A 22,522-nucleotide genomic window follows, 5' to 3' on the forward strand; every position below is an offset into this window, starting at 1 on the left:
ATTTTGTACACATTTACATGAATTCAAAAATATGTATTCAAAGAAAATCCCATGACAGAAACTCCCCACTTGATCTCAAAGAATTCTGGTTGTGATAGTTGTATTCTGATTAGAATTGATTTCAATAATTTGGCATTTATGACTTGGGTCATTTGGCTGTTGGTTCAAGTTTACCTTTGTACTAATTTTGAAAAAATGGGCCCACTTGGAAAATGAAACATATAACTCCTTACTTCAGAGAAGATTCAGAAGCTAGCAGAGTGCCTGACATATGAATTAATGAATTCAGTAATATTGTATGGAGCACCTCCACTGTTCTTGATGACTTCATACACCTGACATCATTGCATGTCTCTGAATCTCAAATTCCTAACTTCTACCATGAAAGGGTTAAAGTAAGTGTGCTCCAGTTATCGTTTGCAAATTGCTAGACAGGGCAGAGTTCTTTTTTGTTTTTGTTTTCTTTTTAAATATTTATTTATTTATTTAATTTATTTTTTGGCTGCACTGGGTCTTCGTTGCTGTGCGCGCGCTTTCTCTAGTTGCTGCGAGCAGGGGCTACTCTCTGTTGTGGTGCGCGGCCTTCTCATTGCAGTGGCTTCTCTTGTTGCGGAGCACGGGCTCTAGAGCGCAGGCTCAGTAGTTGTAGTGCACGGGCTTAGTTGCTCCGTGGCGTGTGGGATCTTCCTGGACCAGCGGTCGAACCCGTGTCCCCTGCATTGGCAGGCGGATTCTCAACCACTGCGCCACCAGGGAAGTCCCATGGCAGAGTTTTTAGAGCTCTCTGTCCTCAGGAACAAAGGGAGAGAAATCCAACAGGAATCCTGGAAACTATTTTCCAAGTTAACCGAAGAAGTCAGAAACAATAAACTAGTCTAACAAATCATTTGCCAGGACCACATTATGAGAATTTACATTTTAAAAAACCACTGCCCTGGGAGCGAGTGGACTGGGTGTCAGGCCCACCTCTAACACTCATTATTTGTGACTTATTGTCACCAAACCTCCCTGGGATCCTCGTTTTCTTAATCTGAAAAAAGTGAAGGGGTTAGTTTTTGTGTTCATGCTACCCTAGCACTCTTGCTGCTCAAAGTGTGTCCTGTGCTTCTCTGGGAGCTGGTGGGAAATGCTGAGTCTCAGGTCCCTACCCAAATGTGCTGAATCAGAATCTGCACTGTTAAGATCCCCAGGTGAGCTGGATACACTAATCTAACACACCTAAGTACAGTTCCCAGCCTCAGTCCCTCTGAGAAAGGTTACCGAAATGAAGGTCTCAATGTTACAAAACTACATTTCTAGTAAAAAATGTTGTGTGGCTAAGGCTTCATTAAATTATCTCATTTTTCCTGATGTGTATGTGTATGTGTGTGTAGGAGTTTGTACAATCTCTAGGTCTTGGGTAACTTTGTTACCTCCTGCCTTTTTACTAATACTGAATAGCAACTAAATTCATGAGAACAGCCTATGTGCTTCATTCAATTCACCTAACAAACATTTATTGAGCAACTACTATAGGCCAGGCTCTGTAATACAGCATTGGGATACAAAGATAAATAAAAGCTCCTTAAAGAAAACCATCCAGTCCACTGGGAGAGGCAGATGAAGAAATCAATACTATGAGACAGTGGTATTTTCCTGCGACTGTACAGAGGAGGGTCACCAAAACCATCCTGGAGGGGTCGGAGGCAATCAAGGAAATGATCATTGTCTTTGGGACAGAAAGGGCAAAGACATCCCATTCTGAAGCCAGACCCCTGGAAAGAACACTCCCAAGAGGGAGTGTGAGTTGGTGGCAGCTGCAGAGAGAAGAGGAAAGTAGACGCATGGAGTCTTTGGGGAGGTGGTCCTGGGGCTCAACCAGAAGAGAATGTACAAATGGGGCCAGGGACACACCGGCCCTAAGAAGCAGCCTTCAGTTAGGACACCTCTAGAGTAACCACATTCTTCCTGTTGAATGGTTATAACAATAGATTGTTTCGTTTCTTCATTAGACATTCATCTTCTCAGGAATCTTGAGATGTCTATACAGAATTAGTGGGGCAAATGCAGTTTGAGGAAATGGACAAATTGGGTTAATAATTTTTTTAAAGAGGCCGTGTAATCTAAGCTGCAAAACTGGAACCACCTCAGATCCCTCCTTCTCCCCTATTTCCCCAGCCCTGTCTAACAGATCACCAGATTTGCTCCATTTCACCTCATCTTTCAGACCCTCCCTTGCCATCCCCACTGCCTCTGCCCTGGCTTAGAGCGGTTACCAACACTGGTCACACATCTGAACCACCTGGGGACGCCTACCACCACCACTACTCTGACCCAACCAGATGCTGCAGAGCTCAGTTTTTAAAACGCTTCCTGGGTGATTCTAATATTAAACTGGAGAATACAGGTTTCAGCCCTATCCACTTCAGTTTACACATCTGAAATATCCCTCTGCCAGGTCTTTCTACCTCTAGTCTAATTCCTGCCGTCTTTCCTCCAGTGCCCCTGCCAACTTCCAGTCCATCATCTGACCGGTAATCAAAGTGATACTTCAAAACACAAATCTCGTCCTTTCACTCTCCTACTTAGAAACCATCCATGGACTTCACCTATCTTTCCAGTATCATCTGATGCCACTACGTTCCCACCCTCTCACGCTAAACTCTACTCCACCAAACGAACTGGTCTTCGTGAGTGAGACACAGGCTTTCATGCATGTGCCTCTAGGCCTGGGCACCTGCTATCTCTTCCATCTAGAAAGTACTTCCCTCGCTGCCTGAGAAATTCTCCTTATCCTTCAAAATCCACTTGAAAGGTCATCGCCTTTCATCCCCTTTTCCATTTGTTTACTGAGGAAATGTTTACTGCGTGGTTACTCTGTGCCAGCCCCTCCTCTGCCTATCTTCTATGTGCTCCCATCACCTTTGGGGCAAATCTCTGCTAAAGTGCTTATCACACTGCAATTTAACCGTTTCTTTACCTGGTTTCCCCATAAGACTGGGAACTCTTGCAGAATGTAACTATGCTTTATTCATCTCCACCCAACACGCAGCCCGTAAAAGAAGTTTAGTAAATGTTTATTGGCTGTTGACCAACAATGAAGAACAGCTCTTTGGGTATGCGTGTGCAGACCTATCTCCTCCTGACTCCTGCGTCGGACCCCCAGTAGGCTTTCTGCTTCCCTGGCTGTACTCAGCTGTATTCTAACCTCCTGCACCGATCACTGTCATGCTGCTCCTACCAAAGCCTCCTCTTTCCGCCTCTCCTGAACTGGGATTGAAGACGACGATTCATAAAGTAGCACCGAATTTCAGTCTGTGGCTTAGCCTGTGAAGCTGCCTGGAGAGGGCGCTGCCCATCCTAGAAAGCCAGGAAAACTGGAGCAGACCAGCACAATCCGACCATCTTAAGCAAAGTCCCAATGGTCCTAACAACGCTTTTCAGAAAAGTCTTTCTCAGGCCATACATCTGGGGAGGGGAAGGATTTAACTTCCACATTCCTGCAAGACAGGCATTCATTTCTCAGTCATTTCTCCAGTCACCAGAGGTCATATATCTTATTTCCATTTATGAAATTTTATTTTCAAGTATACCTCCTTTCAATGTTGATGAAAAATGACACATTTTAATGTGAAATATGAGCCAGTAAATGGAATGGATATCCTGTGATAGTAATTCTTTCCATACCTGTTTAAATAATTTAACGGCATATGTTCGGTTTTGGATTTCCACTCTGTATACCTCAAAAATTTCCCCTTCTCCGATTAAAAAGTCTTTGTGGAAATTTCTGGTTCCTTCTATGACATTGTGAAAGCTGATGGAGGATTTAAACAATATTCCTTAGGAAGGAAAGTAGGGAGAAGATAAGTTACTTTTTCTCTTTGTAAGAATCAACCATCATTATAAAGAATCAAGACTTCCCTACTAGAAACAAATCAGGGCCCAGTGAAAAGTCAACAGAGAAAGGCCCAGGAGCAAAAACTGAAGCCCACCATGTGCTCTCTGTACATTTACTTGGGCCTGGCTCCCACCATCCCACAGAGCCAATGGCTTTTTAGATATTCAAACAAAAGCACTGTGATTCTATCACCTTCCCAAAGAGATCAGCCAGACAACTTAGTTGGGGAAACTTTTCCAAGACTGTTTCCCTGTCATTAAATCAACAGATTGCTGTTGACCCACTATGAACCTAAAACCAGTAAAAAAAAAAATTATAGAAGTGGAAATTTCGATATGACTAAATAATATTCTCCAAGCATGACTGGGAGAAACGTTTTTCATAAGCCAAATCCTCCAAATGGCTAACTAACTTGCTCAGAGTAAATCAGGAAGATGCTTCAGCTTTTAAAAAAAATCATCTAAAGCAGAGATTGGGAGGAAACATTTCAAAGGTAATCAAATACAAATTCAAAGGGAAAAGCCTGGCTAAATGCTTCAGAGACCAATTTTGGCTATATTTACACACTTAGTCTGTTTGATTTAAACCTTTTTTGCTAAACATTAAAGGACCACAACCTTATCTAACTATCCTAATTCTCTTTTGAACCAAAGAAGCATCGGATCTAGTGGCAAAGATTAGGCTAGGCAGCCTTAAATAGCCACTAAAGTTTATCAGAATGATTCCCAGATAGAAGTAAATTATTCTCCCTGCTGATAAAGTAGGAAAGTTGGTGTGGAAAATAACTGATTTTCATAGTGACCTTCAGCACTGCTCTACAATCACCTCTAAAGATTTCTCTATAAGTGCTATGAAAATTTCTAAAACTGTATAAAACCCAACATAATTTTTAAATGTCTTCCTATGACACATAAAAATAGCAAATGTCATGAAATTCTCCTGAGACCACAATTATGCTCTTTACTGGCCAACGAATTTTTAATATAACAATAATGTATCACCCATCAGAACTATGTGTCAGTCAAAATTGAGAATATTTTGATATCTATGAAAAATTTATCCTGAATCTGCATATTAATGAATAGTTATTATGTTTATTGGATCTTTCTAAATTTCACTTAAAAGAATTCATGAATTCACTTAAAGGAAAACATGATTTAAAGAAAAGTTGTTTTGTTTTTCTTACCTTTTTCATTATGTGCAGGAATAAGAACATTATCCACTGTGACACTAGCTGTTTCCTAGGAGAAGAAATACGTATTAAAGTATAATTCAATTTCATAAAGTCTAGAAAGAACAGAACCCCAACAGAAATCCAAAGCTCCCCCTGGGACTGTACAGTGCAACAGGGTGGAATCTAATTTAGAAGAAAGCTAGTAGAATGCAAAGTTATTCTATTTTATTCAATAGTATTCACTGCTATATATATTCCATACCAATGGTAAAAACTCAAGTATCAAAGTCATAGTTATAGTCAATTTTTTTTTTTTTTTTTTTTGTGGTACGCAGGCCTCTCTGTTGTGGCCTCTCCCATTGCGGAGCACAGGCTCCGGACGCGCAGGCCCGGCAGCCATGGCTCACGGGCCCAGCCACTCCGCGGCCCGTGGGATCCTCCCGGACTGGGGCACGAACCCGCATCCCCTGCATCGGCAGGCGGACTCCCAACCACCGCGCCACCAGGGAAGCCCTATAGTCAATATTAAATGACTTCTATTGCTATAAAAATGATCACCGCTAATTTGCTTTAATAAAAACTAACAGTAACATGCAAAACACTAGAACAGGAAAACTAAAAGCTGAGTTAAGACAAATGCGTAACTTACAGTACTCTTAAAAGTTCTAAGACTCATCTCTGACAGATCACTGAGGGGACAAAGCTCTTAACTCTTCAAACATTTACAAATCTCCAATTTCCTGAATCCCCAAATAAATGAACAAGAATGAGAGCTCAAGCTCTCCAGAATTTAAAAAAGTACCTGCAAATACAGCATTTTTCTGCCTGATAACTTCATTCCTTACACTCAATTATATATGCAACAGGGTTCAAGGGTCATTCCCCACGCGCACACGCTGTACCTTGGATAACATGATCGGAAATCCTTTTCCCTGATGACTCTGGTCTGAAGGATTCAAGGCTGCCCCTGAAAGAGAAATAAGGGAATATAGATACAAAAAATGTTATGTTCTTAACAAACTTTTTTTTCTTTTTTTACACTGAAAATAAATACCTTGCTAGTAAGGTTCATTTCTAAAGCTCAGTTTCATTCCCATTGAATGGTTTCAAATTTCCATATGTGAAAGAGCTTTCTAATGATGAAATATACAAACATACCTTTGTTCACTTAAAACACGAGCACCTATCTTTTTTTCTTGTTTGTTCGTTTGTATTTTTGTTTTTTTAATTTTTGGCTGTGAGGCGCGGCACGTGGGATCTTAGTTGCCTGACCAGGGATCAAACCCGTGCCCCCTGCAGTGGAAGCTCGGAGTCTTAACCACTGGACCGCCAGGGAAGTCCATGAGCACCTATCTTAAATTATTGTTAGACATCATTAAAAATATTGAAGTATGAAGGAGAGAACTGACAGGAAAAAAGCAATGTTGTTATCAGTTTTTTGTACATGTATTTAAAATTTTTACGATTATGGGATTATACCTCTCTCGGTTAGTTCACTTTTTATCCCATCTTGTGCCATAAGGTATTAGAGGGGTGAGTGAGTGTGAGTGTGTGTGTGTGTGCACACGTGCAATCAATCACAAATGCCCACAAATGTTGCCCAATTGAAGACTATTACTTCTGTCTGAACTAAGGAAGTCTATGTAGCTTCCTACAAAAAATTAAAACTCTGCAATATTTTGCTGTTACTTCTGACATTTTGATTCAGACTTCAGAAGTTTTATTTCATCTTCTAGATTTTCTTAGATTGTATTCTAATGTTTCCTAGATTATTTTGCTTAGAAGACTAGCAACAAAATACAATCAATTAATAATAAGCCTCCTTGAACAAAACTATAAATCAGTTAGACCGAACAGACATCTATAGAACATTCCATCCAAAACAGAAGAATATACTCATACTTTGCAAGTGTACGTTGAACATTCTCCAGAACAGATCACATGTTAGGCAATAAAATGAGCCTCAATAAATTTGGAAGGATGAAATCATACAAAGCATATTCTTTGACTACATGGAATTAAAGTAGAAATCAAGGGCTTCCCTGGTGGCACAGTGGTTAAGAATCTGCCTGCCAATGCAGGTGACACGGGTTCAAGTCCTGGTCTGGGAGGATCCCACATGCCATGGAGCAACTAAGCCCGTGTGCCACAACTACTGAGCCCGTGCTCTAGAGCCTGCAAGCCACAACTGTTGAGCCCACGTGCCACAACTACTGAGCCCGCGCATCTAGAGCCCCTGCTCTGCAACAAGAGAAGCCACTGCAGTGAGAAGCCTGCACACCGCAATGAAGAGTAGTCCCCACTCACTGCAACTACAGAAAGCCTGCGTGCAGCAATGAAGACCCAATGCAGCCAAAAATAAATAAAAATAAATACATTTTTTTTAAAATGCAAAAATAAATAAAGTAGAAATCAATAACAAAAGGAAATTTTTTTTGGAAATTGACAAATACATGGAAATTAAACACCAAACTCATAAATAACCAATGAGTCAAAGAAGAAATCACAAGGGAAATTAGAAAATACTTTGTGATGGATGAAAACAAAAACACAACATAACAAAACATATGGCATGTAGCAAAAGCAGCGCTTAAAGGGAAATTTATTGCTGTTAATGCCCACCTTTAAAAAGAAGAAAAATATCAAATAAATAGCCTAAACTTTTGCCTTGAGGAACTAAAAAAGAAGAAACAACTAAACCACAGGAAGCAGAAGGAAGGAAGAATTAAGACTGGAGTGGAAATAAATGAAACAGAAGAACAGAATAGAAAAACAGAGGAGAAATATCAATGAAACTGAAGATGGTTCTTTGAAAATATAAACAAAGTTGACAATCTTTTAGTTAGACTGACAAAAAAGAAAGAAGACTCAAAATTACTAAAATTAAGAACAAAAGACATAACTACTGACCTTACAGAAATAAAAAGAATTATAAGGGAATGCTGTGAACAACTATTTGTCAAAAAACTAGATAAATGACATGGACAGATTCCTAGAAAGATACCAAAACTAATTCAAGAAGAAATAAACAACCTGAATGGGTCTGTAACAAGGGAGGAGATTTAATTAATATTTTAAGACTTCCCATAAAGAAAAGCCCAGCCCCAAGTTGCTTCACAGGTAAATTTTACCAAACATTTAAAGAAGATTTAAGACCAGTTCTTCACACATTCTTCCAAAATAGAAGAGGAGGAAACAACTCCCAAATCTTTCTTTGAGGCCAATATTGTCCTAATATCAATGCCACACAAAATAGCACAATAAAACTACAGATCTATATCCCTTATGAATATAGATGCAAAAATCCTCACCAAAATACTAAATCCAGAAACATATAACAAAGATGAGTTACCATGACCAAGTGGGATCATCCCAGGAATCCAAGGTTAGCTTAATATCTGAAAATATACCACATTAATAAAATGAACAAACTCATAAAATCCAATAATCTATCATGATGAAGCTCTAGGGAGAGAAAAAAAATTTCCTTAATTTGGTAAAGGGCATCTGTGAAAAACTTACAGTGAACATCATACATAATGGTGAAAGACTGAATGTTTTCTCCTTAGATCAGGAACAAGAAAACAATGTGCTGGTCTTGCCACTTCTATTCAACATTATACTAGAGGTTCCAGCGAGGGCAATTAGGCAAGAAATAGCAAACATCCTGAATAAGGTATTGTTGTGTAGAACAAAATTTGAAGTTTGGGGGCTGCAAGGGCACTAAAAGCCATTGTCCTTTTGCTGCACATAAAAAGAGAGACAATACTTCACTGTCATATAAAATGGGAGATCCAAAATGGCTTGACTAAGGTGATTAACGTGAAACCATCCCACCAATTGGAACAATTTTAAGGAAAGCGAGGCAAAAACAGATTATTTAGATAAGTGATAACTCTGTTCATGGTAGCAACAAAGAAAGACTAAATCTTTATGCATTTCAATTAGGAGCTCCAACTCCTGACTTCAGTGAGCTGCTCTCATAGGAAACACCTGTGCAGCAGGCTACATTTAGATGTTTCCAATGAACCATCACGTGGCTGCTTTCAACAAGCTATACAATTAATGTTTTTAAGATCATAATTTAAAGCATTAACTCAATAAACTGCAAATAAATAATGCTATTTTCCTTAGCAAAGGATTCAGAACAAAGCAGTAACCTCCTTTTCATCTCAGATGTATCTACCTCCTGGTATTAGGGCAGTAATTGATTGCCTTTCCACAAATCAACTAATCCCACATTGTAAAAAATAAATTAATTTTCCATGTGCAACAGACTAGGAGTCAACCAAGGATGTGGAATTTTTGTCCATATAATTCCCCGCTGCATAAATAAACAACATAGAGTGTGAAATGACACCCTGAAATCTATTCCAGAACACTGAAGTATAAAATATACCCGTGTCCTATCAAATTGGTGTGAGTTTATACCGTGAACAACAAGTCACGTGGGTGGTTTCAGTGGCTGGAAAAGGCTCAGATAATGAAAAGGCATTACATTTACAGCTCCCAGAGACTCACTGCATTTCACCTGATCAGTCAGCTTCAGAGTGAAGCATTCTGCTGTATAAAACTAAGTGAAGGGACTTCCCTGGTGGTCCAGTGGGTAAGACTCTGCACTCCCAATGCAGGGGGCCGGGGTTCGATCCCTGGTTGGGGAACTAGATCCTGCATACATGTTGCAACTATGAGCTCGCATGCCGCAAGTAAGAGTTCGCATGCCACAACTAAGAGTCCGAATGCTGCAACTAAGAAGTCCACATGCCACAACTAAAGAGCCACATGCTGCAGTGACGAACTCACGTGCTACAACTAAGACCTGGAGTGGACAAAATAAATAAATAAATAAACATTAAGGAAAAAAAAAAAACCTAAGTGAAGAAATAGTGTGCAACAGAAAAAAGGGATTAGCCAAGTTATACAGATAATATCATGGTGGAAGCCTATTGGGAACTGTCTAATACCTTATTAATGTGAAAAACCTATAAAATAAAAGTCATTCTGAAGCTACAGTTTTCTGGTACAAACCTCTTGGGATTTCTTCTTGTGTGTGCAAAGCTTCTTTAGGTGATGAGGCAGTGGCTTGAGTGGACAAAATATATTATCAAAGAGCATGTGTGCAAATACACAGAACTAAAAATATGCCTGGATGAAAAAGCCAAAGAATAAGCCTGCTGATTTAGAGGAGTTTCCAACCTAAGAGCCCTGAATCTATAACATAAGACCCAAGATCACTCAAGATCATTCTTGTTGAAGTCAATGAATCTAAAGTGGAATAAACAGAACAGGTGACATTGGGAGATTATCTTATTGACAAAGAGTGAACAGAGAAAACTTCATGAGCTTTATTTATCAGGTTACTATAAATGTAACGCATGACACAGCATCAGAAAGAGAAGACAAAGAGAGGGAAGAATCAAGCCACTGTGAAACGGACAGTAAACAGGTTAGAAGTTAGAAAGCCATGGCATGAAAACAGCAGTGAAGACAACAGAGAAATCCCAGGGTTATTTTGGAGGTATCATCTGCACTAAACTACAACGGGGAAACCCAATTATTTTTAACTTCTAATCATACGGTAAAACAAATTATAGCATTATTTGTATTTTCCTCATATTGTGGTTCTGGTCATGTTTATGACTCAGAGAGTCAGAGTTTTAGACAGAGAGCTGATTCTCTTAACTAAGTGAGAATGAAACATTTTAAGAAGCGTAGCTTGTAAATAAATATTTTTTAAAAACCAAACTATAAAGTGGTAGAAGGGAATGTGTTGTATAAGTTAGGCAATAAGAAAAGAAAGTGTCAGACACAAAAGTGTGAAGCTGCAAACCCCGCTTCAGATAAAAGTCACAGGTAAGGAATCACTGACATACAGCATGACCAGTCAATGTCTTAGATAAAATACAATATTTACAAGTTACAATTCATATAAAATTGAGTAAGAGCCATATCGTTAGAATCAATGCTTACCATAAGTTGCAATTAAATGGATAGCTCGATGATGCCCCATCTCCTGGAGAATCTGTAAAAGGTCACCAATAGTCTTGTTTTTCTGTGCCCAGGACCAAAGTAATTCTCTTGTTCCACTTTTACCCTGGTCTACATATTTTTCAATGTGACGAACATCCAGCCAGCTGCTTGAAAGTCGCTCCGCTGTGGAAATTGTAATAGGAAGAACCAAAGAATAGTTTACTTCTATTGGAATCCCTGTTTTTTTGTGTGTACCTTATATGTTCTGTTGCATTTTATTTATATTTTTATTTTGAACTAATTTTAGCATGTATTTCTCACCCAACTTCCCCTAATGTTAACATCTTACGTAACCATGGTACAAAGATCAGACCCAGAGATTACTAAACTGAAGACCTTATTCTAATTTCACCTGTTTTTCTACTGATGTCTTTTTTCTGTTCTAAGAGCCTATCCAGTTTCTCACATTGCAATTACTTATTCCTTCTCCTTAATCTCCACTAATCTGATGTTCCTCAGTTTTTCCTTATCTTTAAGGACAGTGAAATGCTCTTGTATCCTTCTCAGTGCATAGTATCAAGAGGTTCATGATGTCCATGTCTTATCACGGGTGATGTTAACCTTGATCCCTCGGTTAAGGTGATGTCTGCATGTTTCCCCACTATAAAATTATTATTAATTATTTTTAACTAATAACTATGTTGGGGGAGATACTCTGAGACTATGGAAGCAACCTGCTTCTCAGATTTTGCCTAAAAATATCTGCATCTATCTATGGTTCTTGCTATCATAATTATTACTGTGGGGTTTGCTTACTGGTATTTTTCAATTTTCCCGTTTTCCTTCTATGTTCATTAACTACAATTCTTCTGTAAAAAAGTATTATCTCTTCTTCCCCATTTATTTAGGTAATTAATTTATTTATATCAGTGTGGACTCATGGATATTTATTTTACTCTACAGGTTAAAATCCAATAGTATCATTATTTATTTTGTTGCTAAAATTGCTCCAGCTTTGTCCATTCAGGCTGCTCCTGTATTCTTTTGGCAAGCCCTATCATTTTGGGAACACTTTCTTATTGTTCTGGTTTTACAAGATGCTCTAGGCTCATTTTGTATTCCCCCTGCCCCAGCCCTTGATATAATTACTTTTCCAAGGAGTCCTGATTCGTTTTATTGGATAATGGTGTTTAAAAAGCAAGAACTTAGATGTTAGATGTGCTCACTGCTGCCAGGTCTTTCAAGCAGACAGAGGTGGGAAATATATGTATGTGCTCTCACCCATGCATCTGTATTTCTGTCTGTACACACGTTAAAAACCATGATTTTTAACTGATCCAAGTCAATACCATATGGCACATTTTAGACCTTTCTCACTTATATAACTTCATTCTCACACAGTGAGAAACTTTGCTCTCATTATCCACAATATATTTGCTTGTTTGTTCAGTTCTACTACGTACATACAGTACTTTCAGAATGGCTAACCCATATCCCTGTGAGGAACACATTAACTAATCAAATTACAGCATTTGTGCACACGTGTTTTTGTCCTCAGGCTAAGGGTATTCTGGGAAGAGCCTGTTTTCCAAGGTTACTTAGTTCTTTTCTCTCTCATTCTCTTCAGTGTGGTTACTCATTGATAATACAGTTAGGTTCATTTGTTGAAGCTTTTATGAAACGCTGTTTAAAATTTTTGTTCTACATAAAATAGATAGCTAGTGGGAAGCAGCCGCATAGCACAGGGAGATCAGCTTGGTGCTTTGTGACCACCTAGAAGGGTGGGATAGGGAGGGTGGGAGGGAGGGAGATGCAAGAGGGAAGAGATACGGGACATATGTATATGTATAACTGATTCACTTTGTTATAAAGCAGAAACTAACACACCATTGTAAAGCAATTATACTACAATAAGGATGTTAAAAAATTTTTTTTGTGTTCTGGACTGTCTTTGCTGATCATTTTTGAGCAATTAAAAGTTATTATCTGGGTAGGGTCAGGGAAATGTTCTACTGGGATAACAGGATTTTAATTACTCGAAAACAGTGTATATGACTTATTTAGGGTCCTGTATAAATACCTTAAAGCTGTACTGAAAGTATATGACTTTTTAAACAATTTTTATTGGAGTATAGTTGATTTAGTATATGACTTTTTATGGCACCCTGAGATAATAGGATTCTTCAGGTAAGATATTACACGGCCTTTCTGCATAACTCCCAAATTTTAAAGTGTATTTTAAGGCAAAGGGGAAGAAAGCAAGCAAACGACAGATGGAAAGAATAGCTTTCTTGTCCCTGGGACAGTACTCCCGGATTAGGCCAGCCATCCTGAGTACTGAAATTAGCAACGTGTTTTAGGGCTGGTGATGGTGATGGCAGCATCCCCTCATACCTTTATCCTCCAGAGTCTTAAAAATTCAGGCAGCCAGATACAGATCTATAGATAAAATCCAACTGTCACCTGAGAGTGGTTGTGGGGACCTGCAACACATCACTGTCACTGGTTGTGGGAATCGGCCCCTCTCCCTCTACCACACACAAATATGGAAGCTGACCTCCAAGAGGAATCAAGGTAACCTCATGGAAGGGCTCACTTTTCCAACAATGATGTTCTCCAAAGGCTGATGTCCTTTTGTAAGACAAACAGGTTCTCAGCTCTGAGAAGAGCAATAAGCCCTAGGGAACTATCTTTTGTTCAGTCTGTTTCAGACTCCACAGGTTTTAAAAATTTCTTAAGGTTACAGTCTTTGAACAAGTTACAGTCTTTGAACAAAGACATCAGAAAGGCAAATGTCTTTTGTTTAATATGGCAGCCCTTGCCCCCATAGTTTCAGTCCTACAAGGGTTTGCTGGACTATTCAATTTCCTTCAGTTTTATGTTCCTGCTGAGACTGTAAGTAAATCCTAAAAGCTGAAAGAGATCACAATATGATACCATTATTGCCCCTATTTCGGAGCAAAAAAATGGACTTGGTAGACATTGTTAGCGCCCACCAATATTTCTAGTCCTCTACTCCATCAGAGAGGATGGTATTTTCTTGCTCTAGGTTGGTTACGCCTATGTGTCTCTTCCAGCCAGAAACGCTGAAGAGCCAGGGTGCAATTCACCAGGCTCCCATCCCTGTCACAGCAATGGTAGAAGCACATGTCAAGATGGGGGTGCCCCAAGATGCTGGACCATCACATGGAGATCAGCTGCCCTGGAGTCTCAGTGCTCTTCCCATGAGCCAAAAGTAAGCTTCTGTTATGCTAACCACTGAGATTTAGGTGGTGTTTTTTTTTTTTTTCGTTTTGTTTTTTACTGCAGTATAACTTAGTCTAACCTAACAAATACAAAGTTTTTTATCTTGAATGTTTTATTTTTTTAAATTAATTATTTATTTTTGGCTATGTTGGGTCTTCATTGCTGCGCGTGGGCTTTATCTAGCTGCAGCGAACGGGGGGCTACTCTTCGTTGCAGTGCGCGGGATTCTTATTGCGGTAGCTTCTCTTGTTAGGGAGCACAGGCTCTAGAGCACAGGCTTCAGCAGTTGTGACACGCGGGCTCAGTAGTTGTGGCTCGCGGGCTCTAGAGTGCAGGCTCAGTAGTCGTGGCGCACGGGCTTAGTTGCTCCGTGGCATGTGGGATCTTCCTGGACCAGGGCTTGAACCCGTGTCCCCTGCATTAGCAGGTGGATTCTTAACCACTGTGTCACCAGGGAAGTCAGAGTGTTTTGTTATTTCAGTCATATCTTATACCCGAAAAGAGTGAAAGGAAGTGGCTGCTCTGGTAAGTACATGTCAAACAAGGGAAGATAAAATTGAAACATTCAATCGGAATGCCTGCTTAGGCTGTAGGGGGAAAACAGTTACTACAAAATATATGATATCATTCATTAAGTTGGAATGTTTTTGCCCTTATTCCATATTTTAAGTTCTGGCAAGACTATCTTCCTTTTACATCTCTTTGTAGAGATGATGTCTCATGAAGAGGCAAGGACTGTCCAAATGCCAATATGTTTTAGATAGAGTAGCACTAAAAAAAAACCAGAAGGGAACCTTCAAAGCAAAAATAGTTGGCAAGACATGCTAACTCTATTTTAAAGTATTTTTGGATGATGTCATCTGCCTATTTGGTTGAGGCACATTTTTATGAACACTTTAACTGTTTCTAAAAGCTCTTGGAGGAAATACTGTATATCAGTGTAATTCAAACGTTTGTTGAGCATCTACTGTGTGCAACAGTGCAGTAATTGCACACAGCATGTGTGAGTGGAGCACGAAGAAGGGTCCCTAACTAAAGATGGGGCATCATGGAAGGCTTCCTAGAGGGGTGGTTTCTGGAGCCTGAGCCAAGTTTAAAACTATGAGTATTTCTAAAGAGAGGCCAATTCTTAAGGAATAACTGGATAGGGTATACCACCCTGGGGAGAAAAAAAAACCACTCAAGTTAAGATTAGAAAACAAGACAAAAGAATGAACTCTGAGCCCCATAGACTATGCTGACTTCTAATGAGAAAAGTCACCAGTCCAGACATCACCGTGGCCCCCTGGATATATGCAGGAACATGTGGGTTTAGTGGTGGATCTGTCACCAACCTATAGTACAACTCCAGACAAGTCACAGCCTCACTGAGCAATCTCAAACTTCTCATCAGTGAATGTCCTTCGACAAACAGTCCCTCCTAAAACAGACACTAAATTTAGTTGCCCTTCGCTGGCCTGCTGATTACATAAGCACTGACTTTAAAACACCTCCAGTCTTTAAAACACTTCCCAGTCTCCAAATGAACGTTCCAATAAGGGAATGCTAAATATAAAATTTCAGCAGAGAGAAAATTTGGATTTCTACTTTGTTAGTAAATCAACTGGCTAACATTTATAGAGGCATAATGTACCATATAAATTAACAATTTATGTAACACACAGCAGGACTTTTTGTTTTTCTTATTAAAACAGTTCCCTTTCCACGTTGACTCTGTGAGATAAGACATGCACATCATTTAACAGGGGTGAAGAAAGAAGATGTCCGTGTGGGCTACCACAGCCCGGGAAGGAGCATGAGGTGGTGGGACATCAGCTGACTCTGCAACAGCAGGGGCCTGGGGTTTCAGTCAGATGAAGGAAGAGGGAAGAGCCTGTCAGATGGAGAGTTGTTCCAGAAATGAAGAAAAGGGCATGAGGGGGCAAAGAGGAGACCACTGTGCTTAGAGCAGAGGGTTCAACTTAAAGAAAAGGTGAACAAGTTCCATGAAGTCTCCGTGTTACCTGCATAGGAATGTGCTTAGCACATAGCAGATGTTCCATACGTATCTGCTGAATGACCGACAGAGGCCCTGAGTGTCAGTGTAACCTAAAATTTTTCCCTGAAAGTAAATGGGGCCAATCTAAGATTTCTGAGGAGGTGATGCAAAGATGGAAGCTTTAGTTTTTCGAAGATCCATCTGGCAGCAATAGCAGCAGGAGTCTCATATATAGTATTTGCACATAAAAAGGTATAAACATTTCATGGCTCACAATTCTCTTAGTAGGAAAGGAACAGTTTAAAACTATTAAGGAAATGTGGAGTTAACCTTTCAAGTTCCAGGGGATGTCAGCTTTCCCACATAATTCTATTCCCCATTTTTCTTTTTATTAATTTCTGAATTCCCTTTTTAAAAGTGTAACAGCCTCAACAAAATACTAGCAAACAGAATCCAACAGCACATTAAACGGATCATACACCATGACCAAGTGGGGTTTATTCCAGGAATGCAAGGATTCTTCAATATACGCAAATCAACATGATATTCCATATTAACAAATTGAAGGAGAAAAACCATATGATCATCTCAATAGATGCAGAGAAAGCTTTTGACAAAATCCAACACCATTTATGATAAAAACCCTGCAGAAAGTAAGCATAGAGGGAACATTCGTCAACATAATAAACGCCATATATGACAAAGCCACAGCCAACATCGTCTTCAATGGTGAAAAACTGAAAGTATTTCCACTAAGATCAGGAACAAGACAAGGTTGCCCACTCTCACCACTCTTATTCAACACAGTTTTGGAAGTTTTAGCCACAGCAATCAGAGAAGAAAAGGAAGTAAAAGGAATCCAAATAGGAAAAGAAGAAGTAAAGCTGTCACTGTTTGCAGATGACATGATACTATACATAGAGAATCCTAAAGATGCTACCAGAAAACTACTAGAGCTAATCAATGAATTTGGTAAAGTAGCAGGATACAAAATTAATGCACAGAAATCTCTGGCATTCCTATACACTAATGATGAAAAATCTGAAAGTGAAATCAAGAAAACACTCCCATTTACCCCTGCAACAAAAAGAATAAAATATCTAGGAATAAACCTACCTAAGGAGACAAAAGACCTGTATGCAGAAAATTATAATACACTGATGAAAGAAATTAAAGATGATACAAATAGATGGAGAGATATACCATGTTCTTGAATTGGAAGAATCAACATTGTGAAAATGACTCTACTACCCAAAGCAATCTACAGATTCAATGCAATCCCTATCAAACTACCACTGGCATTTTTCACAGAACTAACAACAAAAAATTTCACAATTTGTATGGAAACACAAAAGACCCCAAACAGCCAAAGCAATCTTGAGAATGAAAAACAGAGCTGGAGGAATCAGGCTCCCCGACTTCAGACTATACTACAAAGCTACAGTAATCAAGATAGTATGGTATTGGCACAAAAACAGAAAGATAGATCAACGGAACAGGATAGAAAGCCCAGAGATAAACCCACGCACATATGGTCACCTTATCTTTGATAAAGGAGGAAGGAATGTACAGTGGAGAAAGGACAGCCTCTTCAATAAGTGGTGCTGGGAAAACTGGACAGGTACACGTAAAAGTATGAGATTAGATCACTCCCTAACACCATACACAAAAATAAGCTCAAAATGGATTAAAGACCTAAATGTAAGGCCAGAAACTATCAAACTCTTAGAGGAAAACATAGGCAGAACACTCTATGACATAAATCACAGCAAGATCCTTTTTGACCCACCTCCTAGAGAAATGGAAATAAAAACAAAAATAAACAAATGGGACCTAATGAAACTTCAAAGCTTTTGCACAGCAAAGGAAACCATAAACAAGACCAAAAGACAACCCTCGGAATGGGAGAAAGTATTTGCAAATGAAGCAACTGACAAAGGATTAATCTGCAAAATTTATAAGCAGCTCGTGCAGCTCAATAACAAAAAAAACAAACAACCCAATCCAAAAATGGGCAGAAGACCTAAATAGACATTTCTCCAAAGAAGATATGCAGACTGCCAACAAACACATGAAAGAATGCTCAACATCATTAATCATTAGAGAAATGCAAATCAAAACTATAATGAGATATCATCTCACACCAGTCAGAATGGCCATCATCAAAAAATCCAGAAACAATAAATGCTGGAGAGGGTGTGGAGAAAAGGAAACCCTCTTGCACTGTTGGTGGAAATGTAAATTGATACAGCCACTGTGGAGAACAGTATGGAGGTTCCTTAAGAAACTACAAATAGAACTACCATATGACCCAGCAATCCCACTACTGGGCATATACCCTGAGAAAACCATCATTCAAAAAGAGTCATGTACCAAAATGTTCATTGCAGCTCTATTTACAATAGCCCGGAAATGGAAATAACCTAAGTGTCCATCATCAGATGAATGGATAAAGAAGATACGGCACATATATACAATGGAATATTATTCAGCCATAAAAAGAAATGAAATTGAGCTATTTGTAATGGGGTGGATAGACCTAGAGTCCATCATACAGAGTGAAGTAAGTCAGAAAGAGAAAGACAAATAGCGTATGCTAACACATATATATGGAATTTAAGAAAAAAAAATGTCATGAAGAAACTAGGAGTAAGACAGGAATAAAGACACAGACCTACTAGAGAATGGACTTGAGGATACGGGGAGGGGGAAGGGTAAGCTGTGACAAGGCGAGAGAGTGGACATATATACACTACCAAACGTAAGGTAGATAGCTAGTGGGAAGCAGCCGCATAGCACAGGGAGATCAGCTCAGTGGTTTGTGACCACCTGGAGGGGCGGGATGGGGAGGGTGGGAGGGAGGGAGACGCAAGAGGGAAGAGATATGGCAACATATGTCTATGTATAACTGATTCACTTTGTTATAAAGCAGAAACTAACACACCATTGTAAAGCAATTATACTCCAATAAAGATGTAAAAAATAAAAAAACTAAAAATAAATCCACTACGTATTTAAAAAAAAAGTGCAACAGGCCATGATTCCCTTGAGCACATCTCTTAGATTTAGCTGGAGGGTGAATGAACAGATGCCAAATGAGCTGATGTTTTTACAGTTCTGTAACACTGACCCCGGGGGGCAAAGGTTTCTGAGTTTGCACTAAGTCTAAGGAAAGCTAGATTAGACAAAGGCGTTTTCCAAGAGTACATAGTTGACAGTGCTGAAACTGACCCAGCTCAGTGAAAATGGATCCTGAAAGCATGGGTTGCTTCCAGGACTGGAAATGAAATGTTTTCTCTTTCCCTAACTGGTGATTCACCGTACAATCTTAATAGCTTTTCTCCAATGATGATGCATTGGGAATAGAAACACCACTAAAAGAGTATTCTTAGCATCCATAAAATGTATAATTCATTTAGATCAAATTCTGTAAAACAATAGCTTCAATATGATGTGACAGGAATGCAAACTCTTAATTCCTGTTATATTCTTCAACATGCAAAGTTTTCTCTAGTCCTTCCTTACCTGTTCCTTCCGGAATGTAGATCTTTATTTATTAATAGTCCTAAACAAAGAGTGAACTTCCCAATGACTGTTGTGTTGTAAAAGTGAAGAGCCTTCTACATGAAAAGATAAATCAGGAAAAATATGCTGTACTTAAACACAGTTTAAAATCATTTTTTGGAAGGCAAATTTTTTGTGTGAAAGACATTTTGGCATAATATAAGCCAAAAAAGTTGACCTGAGAAGTCCAGAAATAAATTGATCTGAAAATAGTGACAGCTTAATAATCATTCAATGCTCAAAGGTTCTCAGGGCTCTGTTTTGAGAGGGCAGGACTATCTAGGAGTGCTAACGCTGGGGAATTCAGCTGTAGAAATCACTCATCACATGCAAATATGTCTCTGAAGGGGTTTTTTAGAATAACGCAACATACCCTATTTGGAATCTTTGTATTTGCATATAACCACATGCCAAAACCCCTAGGAAACTGTCTGCGCTCTTGCCAAGTTTGTTTTGAGATAACAAAATGGGAAGAGGAAAAGATGGCTTTTTTTCCCCCCCACAAAGCACACAAACAAATTAGGCAATTAAAAAAAAAAAAAAAAAACTTGAGGATTTAAAAGATATTTTTAATTCCTAAAAAAGTAAAACAAAACTCAAAAGCATAATTTAGCTCAACTCCTCTTACAGACCATAGCATTAACACCCACTAGGTCATACATTTTACAAGAAATAATACTTGTCCATACTTAAGCTTATGTGTACTTTTTACCCCCTACGTGAGTAGGACTCCTGTTTGATAAACAGGAAGGCCTGCGCATGATTCTTCAGGGATCTTTCCATCTGTCCTGCTCTCTCAATCCCAGACCCAGGGAAGGATCAAACTTTAATGACTTCTGGGAGACAAGTGAAGAACAGTCCACCCTCAACACCAGTGTTTCAGTCTAGAACTCAGAAGCTGTACAATTCCACACTCAGGGAATCATCAGTACTATTTTCCCATACTTCCTTCCCTTGTTAAACTTTATAGCACCTCTATTGTTCTGTTGCCTATGTTAAATTGGAAAATCCTTACACGCAGGGGCCACGACATTGTATCTAGTATAATACTTTGTCTAAGATTCTGTCCAAAAAGAATGTTTAACAGACATCTGTTCATTCATTAATTCATTCAGTCAACAGATATTTAGTGCATACCTTCTCTGTACCAGGTACCATATTAGATCCTAGAGGAATAAGCAGAAAACAAGCAAACAAAAATCCTTGCCCTCATGAAGCTTATTTCTAGATGGACAATAAACAAAGAAATATAGACGTATGTATATATATATATATAAAGTATATGAGGAATGATAAGTGACACAGAGAAAAATAAAGCAGTGAAAGAGCATAAGGGAGCACAGAGGTATCAATTTTAAAAGCATAGTTAGGGTGTGTAATAGTTAATCAAAATCAGGAAGGATGTGCAGAAGTAAGCCTCAAGGTTACCTACAGGAAAAACATTCCTTGAATGTCCACGGAGGCCAATTTATCTGGAGTTGAACAAAGAAGAAGAAAGAAGTGAGAAAAGCAATGTAGGGCTTTGGTGTTTACTGTGAGATGGGAAGCTACTGGATGGTTCTGAATAGGATAATGGTATAAGATGTTTCATATGTTAAACAGGCTCACTGGCTGCCGTGTTGAAAAGAAACTTGAGGTGGGCAGATGCAGTAGCAAGGACCCCAGTTAGGACACTGCTGAAATTAACCAGGTGGAATCTGATGGTGGTTTGGACAAGGATGGCTGTGGTGACAGTGATAAGAAGTGGTCAGATTGTTAGATAGATCCTGAAGGCAGGGTGAACAGCATTTGCTGAGACACAGGATGTGGTTTGTGAGAGAAAGCAAGAAGTCGCAGAAGACTAATAATTTTGGCCTGAAAAAATGAAGGATGGGGTTGCCATTAACTAAGATGGGGAAAAACTCTGGGGGAGGGCAGTACTTCTGGACTGTTAAGTTGGAGATGTCTGTCAAGTAGGCCAATAGGTGGACTAGGTAGATGGTGCTGATGTTCAAGAGAGAGACCCTGGCAAGAAATCTGGGAGTTATTAGCACACAGATGGCAATGACAAGATAGTGGGTACAGTAGATAAACAGAAGAGAAGAGGTCCATGGACTAATCCCAGGGGCATTCTAAGAGATGAGAGAGAGAACGAGGAACCTGTAAGAACAGAATAGAATAAAGAGTGTAATGTTCTAGAAGGGAAGTAAAGCTTTCAGGAGAAAGGAGTGATCAGCTGTGTCAAATAAGATGAAGACTGAGAACTGACTGTCGGATTTAGCCATGGTGACTCTGAACAAGAGGAATTTCAATGGAGCAGTGCAGTGGGGGGTGAAGGCCTGACTGGAGCAGGTTCAAGGGAGAATGGAGAAAATGGAGAGTAAACAGCCCTTCTGAGGAATTTTACCATAAAGCGGAACAGAAAAAGGGGTGGTAACTGAAGAGTAGAAGTTTGATCTAGATAGAACATTGTAAGATGTGAAAAATGACATGGTGGTCAGGAGAACATGGGTTCGACTCCACTTTCAGGGAGGGGAGGCATAACTCTCTATTCCTTAAGTGTGAGCCACACATAGTGACTTCCCTCCAAAGAGCATAATATGGAAAGGGGTGAGAGGGGGCGCAGAGGAAGACTGCTTTTACAGTGTGGAAACCTGACAGGCACTACTCCAGCCATGGTTAACGTCAACAGCGATCAGTCATGTAAACAGTGTGTTCCCCTTCTAGGATGTAA

The 22,522-nt window shown here is 39.3% G+C and overlaps 1 protein-coding gene across 2 annotated transcripts in view; it reads right to left on the reverse strand.

The window, feature by feature from the left end:
- IRAK3 (interleukin 1 receptor associated kinase 3) overlaps positions 1-22,522 on the reverse strand; it is a 64,449-nt gene that overhangs the window by 21,640 nt on the left and 20,287 nt on the right. For both annotated transcript variants that reach the window (XM_032644767.1, XM_032644766.1), the window contains exons 2-5: positions 11,022-11,204; positions 5,954-6,018; positions 5,064-5,118; positions 3,667-3,818 (exon numbers count right to left, since the gene is read on the reverse strand). In XM_032644767.1, coding sequence (XP_032500658.1) covers positions 3,667-3,818; positions 5,064-5,118; positions 5,954-6,018; positions 11,022-11,061 — 312 coding nt within the window. In that variant the 5' untranslated portion in view covers positions 11,062-11,204. The remainder of the gene's footprint in view (positions 1-3,666; positions 3,819-5,063; positions 5,119-5,953; positions 6,019-11,021; positions 11,205-22,522) is intronic.

This window comes from Phocoena sinus, chromosome 10 (assembly GCF_008692025.1).
Source record: "Phocoena sinus isolate mPhoSin1 chromosome 10, mPhoSin1.pri, whole genome shotgun sequence".
Lineage (NCBI taxonomy): Eukaryota > Metazoa > Chordata > Mammalia > Artiodactyla > Phocoenidae > Phocoena > Phocoena sinus.